General features: G+C 38.3%; 1 protein-coding gene across 3 annotated transcripts; it reads left to right on the top strand.

The window, feature by feature from the left end:
• The first annotated feature begins 76 nt into the window (after window positions 1-76).
• On the top strand, window positions 77-10,103 carry cbx5 (chromobox homolog 5 (HP1 alpha homolog, Drosophila)). Of its 3 annotated transcripts, none has more exons than XM_084098754.1 (7): window positions 419-588; window positions 1,691-1,763; window positions 1,975-2,011; window positions 2,223-2,436; window positions 3,430-3,661; window positions 3,897-3,997; window positions 8,444-10,103. In XM_084098754.1, exons 4-7 carry the CDS (start codon window positions 2,297-2,299, stop codon window positions 8,583-8,585), a joined length of 615 nt encoding a protein of 204 aa, XP_083954880.1. In that variant the 5' UTR covers window positions 419-588; window positions 1,691-1,763; window positions 1,975-2,011; window positions 2,223-2,296; the 3' UTR covers window positions 8,586-10,103. The 3 variants fall into 3 exon arrangements, with proteins under 3 accessions (XP_083954879.1, XP_083954880.1, XP_083954881.1); XM_084098755.1 differs by having other exon boundaries at window positions 452-588; window positions 1,972-2,011; XM_084098753.1 differs by lacking the exon at window positions 1,975-2,011 and having other exon boundaries at window positions 77-588.
• The last annotated feature ends 9,822 nt before the right edge of the window (window positions 10,104-19,925 follow it).

Raw genomic sequence — 19,925 nt, 5'->3', positions numbered from 1 at the left:
CCCCTCCTACTTTAGACGATGATTGGTTTAATGTTCCCGCTAATGCTTTTGTTTTGCGTTTTGGGGACGTCTGATTGGCTGAGACTCAAGTCAATCCCGAGAGCAGAGGTTAGTGCGTTTGATCGGGAATCTTTCTAAAAATTCGAAAAACAAAAACGGTACTTTTTTTTATTTAAATAAACTTGTTATTTAATATAAGAGGGGCTTAATAATTTATTAATAAATATGTTTGAATTCCATTAATATAGCTTCAATATCACGTATTACGTAAAGGCACTCATGCCTCACATTGAAAATATGTTTTTTTTTCTAAAAAAAGTGTGAATGAAATATAATTTAAAAAAGCACAGAAATATTAAGCAAAACTTGTGGTTTTAGTAGCCATGTGGCGCGTGCGCATCCCATTGTATGCGAGCGAGGCTGTTTTTGGCGCGAGAGCGGCTCGCTCAGCCGCATGCTGATTGGCTAGACTCGCCACTGGACGGATGCATGCGCGAGAGGCAGCAAACTCCTGTGTGCAGGGAAAAAGCCGCCGCCGCCTCAGCCTCATTATCCAACACGAATAGGAAAACGTCGAAAAATACCTCAGTAAGTATAAAATAATTATCTACATTAACGGCATAATATGTCATTGTAGATTCTCCTTGCACTGTAAACGATATGCGCCGTCGTTGTTACGTTTAAACATGATAATATCAGGTGAAATCTGTTCATTTCGGCCCGCGCTGTTGCTAAGCAAATGCTCACACAGTGTAGCGCGCACGACGATAACATTCAAATAAATGCGAAAAAGCGCGTGAATGCTTTGCTTACATCGGTTAGACAACGAGAGTCAAATAAAGAATTAGAGAGTGTAACGTTATGCTAATTGAGCTAAATTAGCCTGCTATCATGTGCGTATGGGCATCGGTGAACCTTGTTTTTTGTTATTGCAGACATTGGTTCGTTGAACTAGCTTATAGTTATTTGTACACAAACACACAACACCACGGAATTAATTATCAAGCATGTTGTCTTCTATCTTTGTTTTGTTGCTCCTGTAGAATGAGCTTTTAGTGAGGCAAACAGTAAGTTAGTACTCAATGAGACTTCTGTAACGTTAGCCAAATGTTAGCAGTGCAGCTAGCACTGCATTTAAATCCGACGGTGTTTATGTTATGTATTTTGGAATAAATGCATTGGAAATTAGCATTTGACAAGAGATATGGACGTATGAAAACGTGAGAGCTGTGTAGGGCTGCTCAGTGTTTCACATTGTTTGGCCTTGCTCGCTAAGATCCTTCATAACACGAAGATAAGAACACATGGCTGGTTTATCGCAATTCTAGTGCAAGGTTGGTTAAATATGTGTCTTGGTAAATTAATATGGGAACTGCATCCCAATCCAAACCAGTGGTGAGTGTTCAGACAGTGTGCACCAATATTTTCTTTTGCCTTTTAATTTATTAATCATTGTTTACTAAACATCTTTTGCAGTTTATTTATTTTGCTATTATTATTATGCATTTAAGCCTGAAATGATTTTGTAGCTCCTCAAATGAAATGCATTTGTATGTTTATTTCTAAAGAGGTCTGTAGAGTTTTTTTTTTTTAAAGCAGTGGGTGTTTCACTTTAAGATTAAAGTTTTATACATAATGTCTTGTTTATATTTAAATGCAAATATGTTTCAATGAACTTTATTTGCTTAAGGGATCCCTGAGCGCTGTGATCAAGAATCATCTCTGCATTTTAAGAGGTCACGCCCTACAATAGAGGACTGTAGGTGAGTACAGAAAAACAAATACTGATTTTTGTCATTGCTGATAAGTTAACAAAAGTTCAGGAAGATATTTGGAAGAATTTTTGTAATCAAACAGATCTCGGTCCCCATTGACTTCCATAGTAGGAAAAAATATATACTATGGTAGTCAATGGGGACCGAGATCTGTTTGGTTACAAACATTCTTCTAAATATCTTCCTTTGTGTTCAGCAGAACAAAGAAACTCATATAGGTTTGGAACAACTTGAGGGTGAGTAAACGATGATAGAATTTTCATTTTTGGGTGAACTATCCCTTTAATAGCATTATCAAGTGTTTGTTTTGATCAGAATTTGCAGTGGATATGCACCTGAACAGTCAAATATGAGCACCCTGCAGAGTTTTATTCTTCGTAGTTTTATATGGTAAATAGCATCTACTCATAATCTTGCTAATGTTTTTTTTTTCTTTCTTTCTTTCAGTTGACCACTTTCCTCCCCAGACCAGGGAGCCACAGAGGTCACATTAGCTCAGAGGAAGACACTTAGAATCAGCCATGGGAAAGAAGAACCAGAACCGTGAAGATGATGAGGCTGCTTCCTCAGATGAGGAAGAGTACATAGTGGAGAAGGTCTTGGACAGGAGAGTTGTGAAGGGCCGTGTAGAATATTTCCTCAAGTGGAAAGGCTTTACAGAGTAAGTCAGCATTGCCCTTTACAATAATCTAAAAGCCCAGATATGCTCACAGTGAAGTTCTTTTTTTATTAATCCTCACCTAGGGGTTCGAAATACGTGAGCAGTGATTATACTGTTAGCGAGCATCCTGACGCCGCACACACTGCTGAGAATGCCATTTAGATGAATATGTAAATATGTGCTGCGCGCCTTCCTCTCAGTAACAAAACAAACACAAGTGACAGTGCTGAGAAACAGCAGTCAAAGGGATAGGTTTACCAAAAAAGACAATTCTGTAATTTACTCGTTGTTCCAAACCTGTATGAATTTCTTTCTTCTGTTGAACACAAAATAAGTTATTTTGAAGAATGTCAACCAAACAGTTGATGGGCCCCATTGACTTCCATAGTATGTTTTTGTTCCAATACTGTGGAAGTCAATGGGGTCCATCAACTGTTTGGTTGACATTCTTCAAAATAACTTATTTTGTGTTCAACAGAAGAAGTTCAGAAATTCATACAGGTTTGGATATGTTTGCACCAGCTCTGCAAAATAGTATTCCAGTCATGTCATGTTTATTTATTTAGCACTTTACACAATAGATTGCTTATAGGTAAGCAGCTCTACAGTATCAACCATGAAAAATGGCTGATTTTGTTTTAAATGATGTCACACCAGTTCTTTCTTTGATTTTGCTTGAAGTATCTTGGGGCCTTAAGGGTGTCTACGCAATAGAATAGGCTGTTTTCACATCTTAGGAACATGTAGGGTGTTGCTGCAGGTAAAAGTCTTAAAATGCATGAAATGACAATGAAACACGTCAGCAGTTTTTACACTGAGATGCAGTGGGCCTGTCTAAATTCTAAACAAACCATTTAAGAAATTAGTTTTAAGATCAGTCAATTCTTGGCAATTTTAGTAGTGTGCAAACTTCCTGTTAGTATATCTCATGCACACATGATATGAGGAAATACAATGCTTTTAATTCATCATTGAGTGTGCATTGTCTTGCAGCAAACACAACACCTGGGAACCGGAGAAGAATCTGGACTGTCCAGAGCTTATCTCAGAGTTCATGAAAACCTATAAAAAGGGAAGCAGTGGAAGCCCACCCAGCAGCAAGCCCTCCAGCACAGGCTCTTCTTTGGCCCGTCCCAAAGACAGTAGCGGCAGCAGCAGCACAAGCAAGAGGAAAAACTCAGAGGAAGAGAACGGGAGTGGCAGTAAACCCAAAAAGAAAAAGGAGGTACAGGCTTAACTAAAGTTTAAGAGCCCATACTCAAGCTTCATTTGCATGTGATTACCATGCAATATCCATCTCGATAATGCAAATATGTCCAGTGGGCTGAAATGAATTCTACATAAATAATTTCTTAAGTGATATTGTTGTGGTGGGTTAGTGTATTAAATGTGGTGGTGTTAATGATATTTCTAGTTTGAGTAATTTGAGGGATTTTGATCTTAGTCTTTGTTCTTCTTAGGATGAGATTCTTGTAGCAAGAGGGTTTGAGCGAGGCCTGGAGCCTGAGAAGATTATTGGAGCAACAGACTCTTGTGGAGACCTTATGTTCCTTATGAAGTGGTGAGCAATTTATTTCAATGAAAAATCTGACCATATTCTCTGTCAAAAATTGTCTTCTAAGTTGCCTACCCATGTGAACTGTGAGCCCAGTACTGAATAATAAATAAATAAATGCTAAGAAACAGTTTGTAACATCAACTTATTATTTATTTGATATTACAAACTGTTATATTAACTTAATATTACTAAAGGGATAATATTAATATTAACCTGGTAATTCATGAAATAAAAAATAATCACTGTCAGGACAGATCATCAAACAAAGTGCTTAGAACTATTTTATATTTTAAAAAATCTGTAAATTTATATGTAAAAAGTCACAGAGTGACTGCTTTGAAAAGTTAGTAATAAAATGAACAACAAAGTTTACATAGAAACAGTGGCAGGTCTATAATTTTATACAGATCATTTGACATACAGTATCAGATTATATTGTTCTGTCCATTGCTGTGGTTATCACTGTCAATCACGCATTTAAATATGGTTGCCAATCCAGAAACTTTGCAATGTGTTGTTTAGCAGCATGAAAATATGTATATATTATATACAGAATGCAAACAAAGATCGCTACCATCATAATCACTGAAGCTTAAATTTAAAAAGCTTAAAAGGTACACAAAGTTGCACTCTTGCTAAAACTCCCGTTATTATCAATGAAGCTGTGAACTAGTGCTGTAGCGGTGCGTCGATGATGACGTCAACGTCATATTTTTTGCGTTGACGCTTCTTTATTTATTTTTTGTACCATTCCCAGAGGTACAGCTCGCCACACACACACCGCCCGCCGTGTTATTCTGTCATGTTTTCTCCATTTCTTTCCAAACTGCGACAAACGCCAGTCTCCTTTCTCTGCAGAATGTGATAAATCCGCTCAACCAATCACAGCGCACCATTCCACGCATTGTAAACAGTAACGGTGGCGCTTTGCACTTTTTGATCAGCAAACAAACAAAAAAATGTATACATTTGACGGCATTGATGAGCCTGTGGTGGATTCTGCCGTAGGGAAGAAACGTAAGCCATCGAAATCTAATCATTTACGTGAGGAGATTAACAAGATGAGGCACGCGGGAGGAAGAGAAATGCCGACTGTTGCTTGTTCTCACACGACAGCGTCAAACTTATGTCGAATGCTGACACGTTAACCCCAGGGCATCTTTTAAAAAACTTTCAATTCTTGTACTCAAAGTCAACGAAAACCGAGCAGGACCAAGCCATTTTCCAGCTGATCGCCGTCAAAAAATTTCAGAAGGATTTCTTAGCGATGGCTGATTGAATGTAGCCTATGTTTAGTCCAGTACGTGCTAAAAATATGATTAGTATTGACCGAGTTCAGAGGCTGTCATATGTGGATCAACTTACTTTGTTGTGTATTTTCAACAGTTTCAATATGAAAAATAACTTTTATGTTGATTCAATGGATTAATTGCATTTAAAAAAAAACGTGTCATGAATTTATTGCATTTTTGGGGAAAAATAATCTGTTTTTATAATAAATCTTTGAAAATCAAAATCTGGATTTGAATCATTTGTTATTATAACCTAAAGATGCTATGTGAAAGTTTGAAACAGAAAATAGTGGTTTTCATCTTGCCACATTCTTGGTAAAGAAAACACATATTTTACTCAAATTAATTAAAATGGATTTATCACGTTTATACTATATTATTCAGAAGTAAACATTGTAGCTGACAGTGTGTTTATGTCAGAATGTTTATTTTTTAAACCACAACCTTCTAAGTGCTTCTTTTACTGATATATTTAACGATATCTTTTGCATTTCTCATCCAAACAACGTCAAACTTGGCACTGCACTTACTCGTGCCCAGACAGCTGTCGAGTTTGAAATCCATCGGAGTAACGGTTCGACAGAGATATGCGAATAACAGACAGGATAATTAATTCAAATTAGTCGTTAGATTAGTCGACTAATTGATAAAATAATCGCCCGACTAATCGTTTAATTAATAATCGTTTACCACAACCCTACTGTTAACGCTGTGCAATGAATCTTTTACTGACATTGTTTTTATACTTTGTTGGTTATAAAGAAAGGATTTGCGAGCGTGCAGAACTCTCGCTGAACGGAAACTGGTGTTTCGAGTGGTGTTGAACGGATTCTGATTAATCTGATTGGCCATAACTTTCACGTGCTCGACAGATATGCCTGTGATTGGTTACATCTCAACGCTGCCAAAACACGTTTTAAAGCAGTCGGCTATCGGAAGGTACCGGTACGGCAGAAAGGCTGGTATCGTCATATTAAATGATAAAAATCAATTCAACAAGGATTCATTTAGGCGGCCACCAAATATTTTCAATGTAGGAAAACCCCTGTTAAAATGTGAATTCCCTATGTATTTTGCATTTAAATTGCATTTAAATGTTATCACAAGTGGTCTCTATGCATGTTAATGACAAGGATGTCTCTCGACTGACCAATTGTGATTGGATCACCCGAGATGGATGTTAGGACAATAGTTTCAATGGCCACATTTACACCTGGGATTATGTCTGATTTCATGCAACTGCCCCGTTATTGTTTCATTGTCTGAACTTTGCTCACATTCACACTCCTGCCCTGTGTGAGACTGAAGAACCAATATTCTTTGTCTCAGTTTTACACATATTTACACCTGTACATTTGAAACCCATCATTGTAGTCTCCACTCAGCATTTATTTATATTTGACTTGTTTACAAATATAATTGGAGTTCCTGACTTGTACACTAACTGTAAAGGCTATATTAAACTTATCATACATGACAAATGATCACACTTTAATGGACTACAGAAGTTACACAAACAATAGCTGATTTTCCAAGCTCAAGTAGAAATATAACTGGAACCGTTCCATACCAATCTTTGAACCGTTTGGCCCAACTGAGTCCAAAAGCGTATTCCTTTTATGATCTTGTGTTGGTATTCTTCATAGATTGAGGCAGAAAATACAGTGTTTATTACAGATGTAGCCTTTTGCATCATATAGACCGAATGTTATCCTACTTGTCTATTGCCTAAATGTTCCATTGGTCAAATGTTACTAGCTCTACACTGGCATAATACAATAAATCATAATTAAACTGCATAGTTGCATATTAAATGACAAAAATTAGGATTTTTGCATATTTCGGTGTTCACTGCTTTCACAAATTTGTAAATGACTAGGCCTATCTCTGTAACATTTATAATTTAAAGCTGTGGTCAGATATGATGCATAGCTTCATATATAACCCTGAATATATTTTCAGGGTTTCTGTGGGTCCTTAATTCAATTTGATTGAATTTAAGGCCATAAAGAGTCTAAAATATCTTAAGTGGGTTAACAGGAGTCTTAAATTTTGGGACAGAGAAACTGGAATCGTGATGCAGCCTAATGTGATTATTAAACTTCAAAAGGGCTATGATTTGAATGAGTATGAGCGCTTCACTTTCAAAGTAAAAATGTTCTACAGGGTCTGTTTCAGAGGAGTTCACAATCAATGAATTCCACACATCTGTGCCAGTCGAACTCTTTTGATCCACTGTTGATGAATTGATATTAATATCTTTACTGTAGGGTGTTAATATTGTAATGTATTGAAGATGGTTGTTGGAGAGCATATTTTATCTCCATCATTCTGAATGAGCAGCTGGGAGTAGTAAAGCATAGGCATTTCAAAGTTAGAGTCCCAGTGTATATAATTGTTTATAATAAAAAATCTTTAAAAAAAATAAAAATCTTTTTTTTTTAAAGGTTGTTGTTGGTGTTTTGGTTGCACAATAATCCAAATCTGGCTTTTAATTGAATCTAAACTCTTGCAGCTTCTCTCTGGGCCGCCCAAAGACCAATAACATAATTTAACACATTCAGTATACAGATTTGACTAGTGTCTGCGCAATAATCTTGTTATTGTCTTTCTTTAAACACAATATTACACTAGAAATTTGTCTGTATTAATATATTAGTACATAAACTAATTTCAATACTGACTAAAACGTCTTGTGTATTTTAAAGTTGCAGTTACCCTGTTAAAGTTAGTTGAATGTGCCCCAGCCTGTTTAAGTAAAAGATCCTGAGTGACGTGATTTGAGAATGTAATTGAGCATATTTGCTCTGTTTTGACTTAATCGACAGAATTTTATTTGCACAGAAACACTGATTTTTATGACCGTAAAATATGTAGTGAATGTAAACAAAATCAGTATCTGGAAGTTAGTCAATCATGAGGTCTTTACTTCCAGACATCTTTATAAATGGGTGTTTAATTCTGTTAAAGCTTTCCTAAATGAACTTGGTGCAAGAAGCTTTATCAAACAAGTGTATTTAAGGATTTTAATGTCACACCAAGTGATTTTTTAAAATTATTTATTTTTTATTAGAACTGGAGCTTATTCAGTGCAGGATGATGTATAACCTTGTGCAATTAGCCAATTAATGCAAATTTTACTGATGTCCCACCACAGGAAGGACTCTGATGAGGCTGACCTTGTGCTCGCAAAGGAAGCCAATCACAAGTGCCCACAGATCGTCATTGCCTTCTATGAGGAGCGTCTGACCTGGCATGAAGACGGCGACAAGAAAGAAAAGAGTGCCACGGCTGTTTAGATGGGGGGAGCATAAGGGGGAGGAAAGACACAGTCCTCCAAACCTTGTGTTCTTCGTCGCACCGGTGACACTCTCATAGCCAACTTTTAACGGACCATTTAGAAAAAGAAACAGCCAGCGGTAATGGAGGTTTACTGCCCACCTTGAAAACCTCTGCCCACCCTTCATGAAACAGCATCACTCACCAGACAAACCGAAAGGCCATGGCGAACTGTGGCAGCAGCGGAGAGCGGTGGAATGTGATCTCTTTTCTCTTACTCTTTCTGATCTTCCTTCTTTTTTGTCATTTATTTGTGTATTTGTGCCCCTACAACTATGTTCTTATGATGTATTGTGTGCTAGTGTAGATGTGAAACCATGAAAACCCGTACATGCCAACCTTTTAACTTTATTCTCAGTTGATTTCGTAGTATTGCTGACATGACTGAAAAAAAAAAAACGGTTGAGGTTCAGTGTTTATCTATAACGCTGGATAAAGGGTTTTCCCAATCAGGTAGAAAGAATTTTGCTGTATCACAATTTTTAACTGTAATAATGACCCATGTGGGCCAGAATCCTGTGATTTTGTTTTTTGTTTTTTTTGCTTCTAAATGTCAGTAAAGCCACATAACAGAACTTTACCTTATGATAACCTGCCCTGATTAAAATTAGGAACATTATTGGCATCCATTTATTTTTTTACTTTATCCCTCTAACGTGTAAAAATTATATAACTTTTCTAGCGTCAAAATTGGCCCTTTTTAACCATTCTTAATCTTTTAACTCGTCACTCTTGCTTGTAGGAGGGCAGACAATCGTCATCACCTGAGTGTGAAATGGGACATTTTTAATCGGTTTCCACAATTTTTCCTTGATATTCATTCATAAGTCTAACTGACATACTCCCTCTTGTGGCTGATTTTGGTGAACACATTCCCTGTTTGACCTCATGAACTCGTTCACGTGGTAGTTTAAGCATATGTCGGGTTCTTATTACTTTTTTAACCTAGAGTTGACTCAATAAAACTGTTTATCAAGGTCACGTGACTACACTGGAGTTTTGTGCTCTGTAGAGCTTTTTTGTTTTTACAGAGCATAATTGAACAAAGCTACTTTGAGATCATTTACAACAGGAAAAGTCTTTTATTTTAAACCTATAGACATAGTCCACTGGCAGTAGAATAGTGGGAAAGGTTTAATTTGAGATGGAATTGTTTGTAATGGGGGGAAAAGTTTTTAAACGGTTGAACATGGTTACAAAATAATAATAAATAAAAAAATTGGGTATGGTTTTTGTTGTATTGCAAAAGGACCATCCTTGACATGATCATTTCCACAGATGACTCAGTTCTAGCAGTTGATTTTAAAATGTGCAACAATAGATGTCTTGCTATGTTATGTGCACAGCCTTTTTTTTTCTTTTTCTGTACCAAATTGTAGTAAATCAAGTTTTCAACACTAAAAGTTGAATGTTTTTGGAAACCCTCAACCCTGGCTTTTTGACTCCGGTCATACTAAATAAATTCATTGTAGTGCTGAGATTATGCCAGTTTCACTCTATGCAATGTTGGAAAAACCAAATTTGAAACAATCTTTTAACCAATGAGATATGAAAAATCCTATTTAGTACAGTTGTAATTGCAGTGCAGTAATAAGTTTGACCTGATGCTGTGCTGATGTGTACCAGCAGATGTCATAATGGAGCAACTCTTGCCTGTTTCTTTCTACCTCTATGATTTCTACTAATAGAATACTTAACAGTAATTAATAATAGCAGGTTAAAACCTAGAAGAATAAGAATTCACGGGCATATTTGAACTTCAAATGCTTTTTATCCTAACTCAAAGTGAAATATTTGGCTTATAAATACATATTCATAATGCATTGTTCATTGATATTTGAGAGCTCATTTATCTACTTTTCTCTATTTTGACCTAGTCTTGAAGCAGTTTAATGCCAATTTCAGTAATATGCACTCAGTTTCATCCAACTTCCCCATGTTTGAATGCTTTAGTCTACATTTATCTGACGGTATGCTGTTGCACAGGCACTAGCCCTGCCCTGCAGATTTTAGCCTCAACACACTTCCAGTTCAGCCTCTTCCTTTTGTATTCCGTCTCTGAGACATTTGGACTACTGTGAATGTGACTTGTAGCTCCTTCATGGCCTCAGCTCCACACAGTCCAGCGTCTGAGCCGGAACCCCTCCCCTTAATTCCGCTTTCTCGACTACTTCAGTGGCAGTGGAATTTTCCAAAGGGGAAAAGGGGAAGCGGTTCAGCTCTGAAAAGGAATGCAGAGGTCACTAGTAAATTTTCAGCCCCGGGGAGCAGAAGTCTCATCAGATAACTGAGAGGCTGCATTTATGCTTTATGAAACACTGGAGAACTGAGCCTGTCACACTCGCACTGCTCCACCAGGACTCAAGGAATGTTAGACCAGGAAAGGAGAAGTATTGAATCTATAAAGTCACATTGACAAAAATACACTTAAAAAACGTCCACAACAAGGACGCTAACTACAACGACATCTATATTATCGTCCACACCAACGCACGATAAAGTAATGTTTATTACAAGCGCGTGCTGCAGTTTTTTCGTCAGCTTTAAATGCTCGAGCTCTTTACAGCAGAATGGATTCTGATTGGCTGTCAATGTTTTTATCGTTCATCAGCTGGAAAAAAATCGTTCTGAATCTGAAAGTGATTCCAACGATATCGTTCATCATTATATTTGTGATGTAGGTATAATCATTATATCGTATCATTATAGTTGTGATGTGGACTCACTCTTCTTTTAAATTTAAAATGTTTTTTGAACGTCATCGTTATAATAGCCTACTGAGAACGGGCCTTAATGCTGGAACAAAATAGGCTACGGTTGAAATAGAACATTTTGTGAATGAGTTTAAAGAGCAACTTGCAGGTTAGAAGACCCAACAAGTCAATGTATAGAAAAATAATGTAGGAACTAGATTTTCTTTAAAAAAAAATTATAAATATGCTACAGTGGCTTCTGGAGTCGTTTTTGTGAGAAAATTTTACTTCCGCATCTGAAAATGGGCGTGACGGGCGAGAGTCGTGACGTAGCACGAGGGAGAGCGGTCGATTCAAACAACAGGGAAATATGGATTGCAATGACATTTCGGACGCTGAGGAAATTGTTTACGGACCACAGCCATACAATTATGAGCCTGCTAGGCTGCCAAGAGAGCAGGGACAGGCCAGGATTAATGTTAGACAGAACATATTGGAACTTACAATAACAGAAACTAAGCTTTGATCAGGCGTTTGTCATGCTCATTAATATCCGCCCAGACTAACGTTACGTGATATAACTTAGCAGTTTCTCATGGAGAGACAGAGAGATATTTATTCCTGATACATTTTTTGTTCCATAGGTGCTTGTGTGGGAAATGCGAGGCAATGTTTACAGCTGAGGAAAGTCAGTGTTGCAGGGAGGTGGATGCATACTGGGCCTTAGTGGAAAATGCCAAACTTCCATGGTTGCAGTTAGTGTTACTACAGTAAAGCCATGGTGAATGTTGCTGATCTATGGACACTGGATAGTTCGTTCATTCATTGCACAATGTTTATTCCTGGTTTTCACGTCAGCGCTGTTTGATCCGTTAATAACGGAGAAATGTGAATATTTCTCACTAGATCTCGCAGCGATGTTATTACTTCAGTGGCGAATTCTTTATTTACTGGATCTCGCAGTTAGGCTACAGTGTTGCTTGATCAGGCTCGCGCTGCACTGGTCCAAACTGATAAACGGTCCACACAAACACAATAACGAGTAACTGTTAGCTCAGTTTCGTTCCGCTTACATTGCGTTTGCCAGTTGATGTTGTGCTCGCGCCTACATCCAGCGGGAGAACCCGAAGATGCGTGCACTGAAGGAACCGCACTAGCTCTGAGTCTCACCCGGTTCTTACTTCGGTATCCCATGTTGAACTCCTTCATATCGCCGGGACGATAATCCTCCGATCTGAAGTGAACGCTACACACGACCGCGTTTTCCGAAGCCGACGCGGAAGAGAAATCCCGTCTCTTCACCTGCACAACCCGCACCCAGGCACGAAAGATAGCACCGTTCTTTTTCCTGTTAGGAAACCGGTGGACTCGATGTCCTGACAGGCTGGAGTTTTTGCAAGCTCCACAAACACATAAATTTACCATGACGATGATAAATTGAAATACAAAAACTACTGAAAACACACTGTCTCACGACCGCTCTTACTGAATACCAACCCACTCTGCACTGAGCTGCGGCAGAGCACAGCACACGTCTCCCTCGTGTGACGTAAAATGACGCGATGTTGAAAAAAAAGCGGTTTGTACGAGCAGTCAAAGAAACGCTCACTTTATCTACTAAATTGGTGTCATTATGTCGTTTTAAAACATTTTAAATCCTGCATTATCTTTTCATATGGTATTTTCATACACGGTTATATATTCATTTAGATTTTTTTTTTACCTGCAAGTTGCTCTTTAAATGGATAGTTCACCAAAAATAAAATTCTATAGGCCTACTCTCTTTAAAATAAAAACTTCAAAGGGGAGTTTTCGCAGTGATGCAATAGAATAACCATTTTGGGCTCCCCAAAGAACCTTAGTTCTTAAAAGAATTGTGAAGAACTAAAAAAAAATCTAAAGAACCTTTTGCAAAATGGAAAGGTCCATAGATTTGAAAAGTTCTTAATAGGTCCATAGATGCCATAAAGAGCCTATATATTTAAGAGTGTAATCAAACCTGAATGACATACTTTTGTGAAACAAAGCTATTTTTGAAGAAAGTAAGTCATACATGACTTTGGAACAACATGAGGGTGAGTAAATGATGTCAAATTTTTCATTTTTGGTGAACTATAACATTAAAGTCATAATCCCCATGGTGAAACCCACAATGCTGAACTACGTGCAGGACGTTGAGGCTTGCCTGAGCGACGTTTTTCCCCATAAGGAAAGAGTGCACGCTTTGAATATGTTTGCTGAAGCAAAAAAAGTCTACAAGCAGCGAATAGAATCAGTGTGCAAGATTTCTGGGATGCATGTGGTCCGATGGGTTTTCGGTGCACATAAGCTCAAATAGATGGCTGTCAAGGGGACCACTGAACAGCTGTGGGTGAGGGCTGGAGTTTGGGAGGGGAAGACTGCAGCAGTGTGTTCGATCCACACTGCACCACCATCCAAACAGCCTAAACGCACACACAAAGTGCACTCGAGCGCCGTCGCTTTAGTTTGGACCGGCGAGCAGAGTCCTGTAGGCCTCAGAAGTACGATATGAGACCTTTTTCGAATCCCTTTCCAAACCTAAACGCACACAAAAGCGCCATTACGCCATGATTCTGCTGAATTGTAGTGCAGTATTATGTGTGGCGTCATTAAGAACGCAAGGTCACGCCATTAGCCGTGACCTTTCGAGACACTTATCGCCCCTCTATTGGGTTGTTGTTCGAGCCGTGCATCGTGATGGCGCAGCAATGCTCTTTGGGCCTCAGTTGCGTTTAAAGCGCAGCAAAGCTGGGAGAAACAAAGCCCAGCCTCTCCCCAGCAGCCCCCACCCTGGAGCGAGCAGTCCTCCTCCACCCCCATCTCTTCCCCGAGCCAGGGGAGTGAGAGAATTATGGCCGCCATAAAAGGCAGATAATGCATTGTTAACTAATTCTGTCTGCTCAGAGCTGATGTATCCACTGCTCTAAATCTCCATGCCTCCAATAAAATGCAAATGCTAATGCTCGCCCTCCACGAGCTGATATCATTTTTAACAGGCCGGAGGTAAAAGCTGAGATAGGGTGGGGCAGGGGACGACATAGACAGCGTGAGGTTTGCTATCCGGTAGGAAGAAGAAGATACAGCGAGGAGAGAAAGCCTATTAGAGCTGCGTTTAATAGCAAAGCTCTCTATGAACGCCCGGTTCTGGTGCTCTAGCTTTTGGAGGCAGGGAGCTGAATGAGCACAGAGTAAATGTCAGTGTGTATTGCTCTATGAACTGATTCATGGGCTTTTTTAAATTAGCTTTGAGCAAATCATTACATTACTTTGTATGTATTATTTACAGCGCACTGCACGACGAGTTTCGGTATTGAAATATTACATCCCTTAAGGACATTCTAATTATAAAATTCTGGGCATCTAAATCATAAATATTCATTTGAATACTTTCATTAAGATTTGTGGTACATTTGGCTATGATCTGATTGTGACCAATATTTGATATTTTCTAAATTGCAATACATCAACTAGGCTATATATATATATATATATATATATATATATATATATATATATATATACACACAATGAAATCATGTTTACAGTCCTGCCGTTTCATTTCTTTGAGATTATGTTCTGTAATTAACAAAGACGATTCCAGTACTCAGCGTCGCTCTGTAACCTGCTGGGACTTCTAAATATTGATTCAGATCTATACTTCAATTACAAAATGGCAGTTTTCTGTCATTTGTTAATGATGGCTGATTTGTGTCCCTTCTACGCTTGCCGAGTTCTGTAATTAGACTGTAAATTCATTTTCACTGGGGGTGTTAAAGATGAGAGAGAAAGAATAAAATAGATAATGTCAAGCCGTTATTAGCTGAAAATGTTTATTTCAAGCTTTTAAACTTCATGGAATTATTCTTACACCAGAATTAAACCAGCCTTGCAATTACACATCCACATTTATATATTTATTTATATGATTTATGTAACGTCCATCTGCAAATGTGTTGCGGCTGACCTCCTCTGGCATAAAAATTGACCACTCTGCTGATATAGCCTCATCATAGTAGGCCAAATTCACTTCGATATGTTGGTTTCAATTGCTTTTCGTTTAGTAGTATTGCCCTGGTTTTCTCTGATGACTGTTATTTAATGCTTATAAGCCTAAACGGATCACAGTGCACTTGGAACTAACGGCACAGTTAATCTCAGTAACCGTCTCAGTTCTGCTCTGAAATTACACACTTGTGTGTATTCATCGTGTTGGAGGGAAGCAATTAAACACCTTTGAGTTGGCACACTGCTATCTGAATCGATTCTGAGCATGTAGATCAGTATAACTATACAAGTTACTATCAAAATTCATTAACGTTTTGATTTAAAAAATATATTTTTATATACTAGCGGTCAAAGGTTTGGAGTAATTGAGATTTTTTTATGTTTTTGAAAGAAGTGTCTAAGCTGTTTTTATTTGATCAAAATACTGTGAAATATTATTAGATTTTAATATATATATATATATTATAAAATATATTTTATCCTTGTGATCAAAGCTGAATTTTCAGCATCATTACTCCATTCTTCAGTGTCACATGATCCTTCATAAATCATTATGATGATTTGATACTCAAGAAACATTATTATCAATGCTGAAAACAGTTGTGCTGCTACAGAAATGTATAATGTTAGAAAATATTTCTATTTCTAATAAATTCTGTTCATTGAACTTTCTATTCATCAAAGAATCCTAAAAAAATGTGTCAGTTTCCACAAAAATATTAGGCAGCCCAAACTGTTTTCAATATTAATAATCCATAATAAAATGAACCATTATAACTAACTCAGCAGCAAACCAGCATATTATAATGATTTATGAAGGACACTGAAGACTGGAGTAATTATGCTGAAAATTCAGCTTTGCATCACAGGAATAAACTGTAATAATATTTCACAATATTACTCCTTTTTCTATTTTTGATCAAATAAATGCAACATTGGAGAGCATAAGACACTTCTTTCACAAAAAAAAAACAAAAACAAAAAACCTTTTTACAATTTGAATGTACTAGTGTATATTCATTTTTGGTGCCAGCCACATTCTTCACTTGAGAGGCAAATTTACAGAATGAAAGGTCAGCCAAAAGTGCCCACCTGCAGGCCTCTCTAACATCCCATCATGCCCCTGGGCTAGGAAGACCACGTTGCATTACTTGGGTTGTTTTTGGTCAGCATGTGTCCTCTAATTTATGATGGCGACTTATCGGCGCCTATTTTGCTTTAAAAGTCTTCTTGAGTTTCCTGGCTGAGCTGGATGTGTGGAGAGTGCTAATCCACTCACATTCAGGACAGACACGTTCAGACGCTGGCCCGCGGCCACTCATTTTAACTGACAGCGCGCTGTTCTGCACAGACTGGAGCACAGGCGGCTTGACATGGCACAATGGAGCCTCTAGAGTTACGGCATCCCCGGAGGACCCTGTGTTATCTGGCGGCGTTGGAAAACAGAGGGCCCTGTGATCTAATGGCGAGCACGACCCAGCCATGTGCAGGACGACCCAGCTGGGGCTGCGGCGGGCACATCTGTCTGATGGAAAAGCCGGCTCATCACATGCATCTCAATCGTAAAGTGTCAGAGAATGACTGAAAGGAATGACCTTTGAGACAGGGATTCCTCTATTGAATCTGTGTGAAATCCCCTGGCTTTCATGCAGTACAGGCATTCATGCACTCTAACTCAAAATAATTTCATAAACAACATGATCTGGTTTAACGCATAAATCTGATGGAGAAAGTTAGAGTTAATTATCCAATTTGGCCTTAGATTTATTGGTATTTCAAAATTGAGGTCAGTGGCATTTTTTTTAAAGGAATGAATACTTTTTTTTTATTCAGCAAAGGCGCATTAGATTGATCAAAAGTGAGGTTAAAGATATTTATAGTGTTTTAACAAATGATTTCTGTTTCAAATAAATTCTGTTCTTTTGAACTTTCAGCAAAGAATCCTGAAACAAATGGGTCACGGATTCCACAAAATTATTAAGCTGTTTTCAACTTTAAAAATAATAAGTAATGTTTCTTGAGCAGCAAATCAGCTTTTTAGAATGATTTCTGAAGGATCATGTGACACTGAAGACTGGAGTAATGATGCTGGAAAGTCACCTTTGTATATCACAAGAATAAATGATATCCTAAGATATATTCAATTAGAAAACACTTATAGATACTATCTAATATTATTTTACAACATTACTTTTTTAATGTATTTTTGATCAAATAAATGCAGCCTTGGTGAGAATAAGAGACTGCTTTCAAAAACATAAAAAAATTATATCCGATTTGTTATGCTCAATAACTATAAGAAACAAGGGGATGCAAACCTTTGTTGATGATTGGAGTATTGGGACACCCCTCCAAATCATTGAATTCAGGTGTTCCGATCACTTCCATGGCCACAGTTGTATAAAATCAAGCACTAGGCCTCCAGACTGCTTCTACAAACATTTGTGAAAGAATGGGTCGCTCTCAGGAGCTCAGTGAATTCAAGCGTGGTACCGTGATAGGCTGCCACCTGTGCAATAAGTCCATTTGTGAAATTTCCTTACTACTAAATATTCCACGATCAACTGTTAGTGGTATTATAACAAAGTGGAAGCAATTGGGAACAACAGCAACTCAACCATGAAGTGGTAGGCCACGTAAAATCACAGAACGGGTCAGCGCATGCTGAGGCGACAGTGCGCAGAAGTCGCCAACTTTCTGCAGAGTCAACAGCTACAGACCTCCAAACTTTGTGTGGCCTTCAGATTAGCTCAAGAACAGTGCGTAGAGCTTCAGAACTTCCAAAGGACGAGTCTGGGATTGGCGGCTGCCAGGATAACGGTACTTGCCCGAGTGTAAAGTGTAAAGTTTGGTGGAGGGGGGATTGTGGTGTGGGGTTGTTTTTCAGGGGTTAGGCTTGGCCCCTATAGTTCCAGTGAAATGAACTCTTAATGCTTCAGCATACCAAGACATTTTGGATAATTTCATGCTTCTAACTTTGTGGGAATAGTTTGGGGATGTTCCTGTTCCAGCATGACTGTGCACCAGTGCACAAAGCAAGGTCCATAAAGACATGGATGAGCGAGTTTGGTGTGGAGGAACTTGACTGGCCTGCACAGAGTCCTGACCTCAACCCCATAGAACACCTTTGGGATGAATTAGAGCGGAGACTGCGAGCCAGGCCTTCTCACCTAACATCAGTGCCTGGCCTCACAAATGCGCTTCTAGAGGAATGGTCAAAAATCCCCATAAACACACTCCTAAACCTTGTGGAAAGCCTTACCGGAAGAGTTGGAGCTGTTTTAGCAGCAAATAGTGGACCAACTCCATATTAAACCCCTACGGATTAAGAATGGGATGTCATTAAAGTTCATTTGCATGAAAAGGCAGATGTCCCAAAACTTTTGGCAATATAGTGTATATATAATTTTACAAATATTTAAAGTATTTTTTATATCTTATATTTGTACAAATAAATTAGGAGATAAAAGGGGCATTATGTATTCAATTGTACAGTATATATAAAAAACATTCTAAATCGTTTTATAAATAGAAAAACCTTCATCAGACCTGTCTTTCCACCATTTGTTCTACAATACAACCAGAACGGCCTTGCAGAAATCCAGGAATTATGAGAGGATTGAGCAAATGGTCTCCCCACCAGATGACATCTCTGTCTGGCTCTTCCTCAAATCACACTCTTACTCCCGTCCTGTCTGCCTTGACAGCTAGAGCTTTTCCACAAAGGATTTATCTTCCACAAAGGTTTCTATTTGTTTGTTGGGAGCATTGCTGGTTCTTCGAAGTGTTATGGACCAGTTCAACATGCTGCATTTAATTAGCAATCCTTAGAAGACTGTGAGTAAAAACAGTGCATAAAAATTTGTGTTGCATGTTTCCACTCCTGACCTCACGAGTTCAGCTTGTCCGCACCTGGTTTCCTTTAGCCTTCTCATCATATGGAGAGGGAACAGGGTCCAAATGTTTAACAAACACATGGAGAAAGAAACATAGGCAGAATGGAATCTGTTCCTCTGTTGAGGATTCTGTCTGTAACATTGACGTTTAGCTTCTCACGGAAAGGAAAATGTCTTTGTTAAAGAGCCATAGCATGTGTGTGAGAAAGAGCCATACTCAATTATACTAATACTCATTTATATGCTCTGTGGGTTTGACTAAATTAGATATTTTTATATTTATTTAGTATTTACAATAAAAAATGTTGTCTGCACAAACATTCAGTCTCATCATAAACAACTCAAAATGAACTCCAAAAGATGCTTTTAAATGGAATGCCGAACTAGGTGAAAATGCATGGCAGATGTGTTACCTTGGCAACATCCAGGTCACCAGAAGCTTGTCTTTCCTGTGCTGGCCAGTGGAGAGCAGAGAAACAACAGTGGCACTGCTGGATTCACTTACTGCCCTGCTGGAGCCTCCGACGGCCACTAGACTACTGCTTCTGAAGCCTCCTGCTGTTTTGGGTTCCTCATCATAAATCCAGGTAAGCAGTTTGAGTCCTTGTGTGCAGGACAAGGCATAGGCCTACATAAGATTTTGTCTTTGAGAAGAAAAAAACACAACTTAAACCTGGAAATATAC

Source organism: Abramis brama, assembly GCF_963993115.1.
Source record: "Abramis brama genome assembly, chromosome: 22".
NCBI classification, from domain to species: Eukaryota; Metazoa; Chordata; class Actinopteri; order Cypriniformes; family Leuciscidae; genus Abramis; species Abramis brama.
The sequence above is the reverse complement of the archived record's forward strand: the minus strand, read 5'-3'. Positions and strand labels throughout refer to the sequence as shown.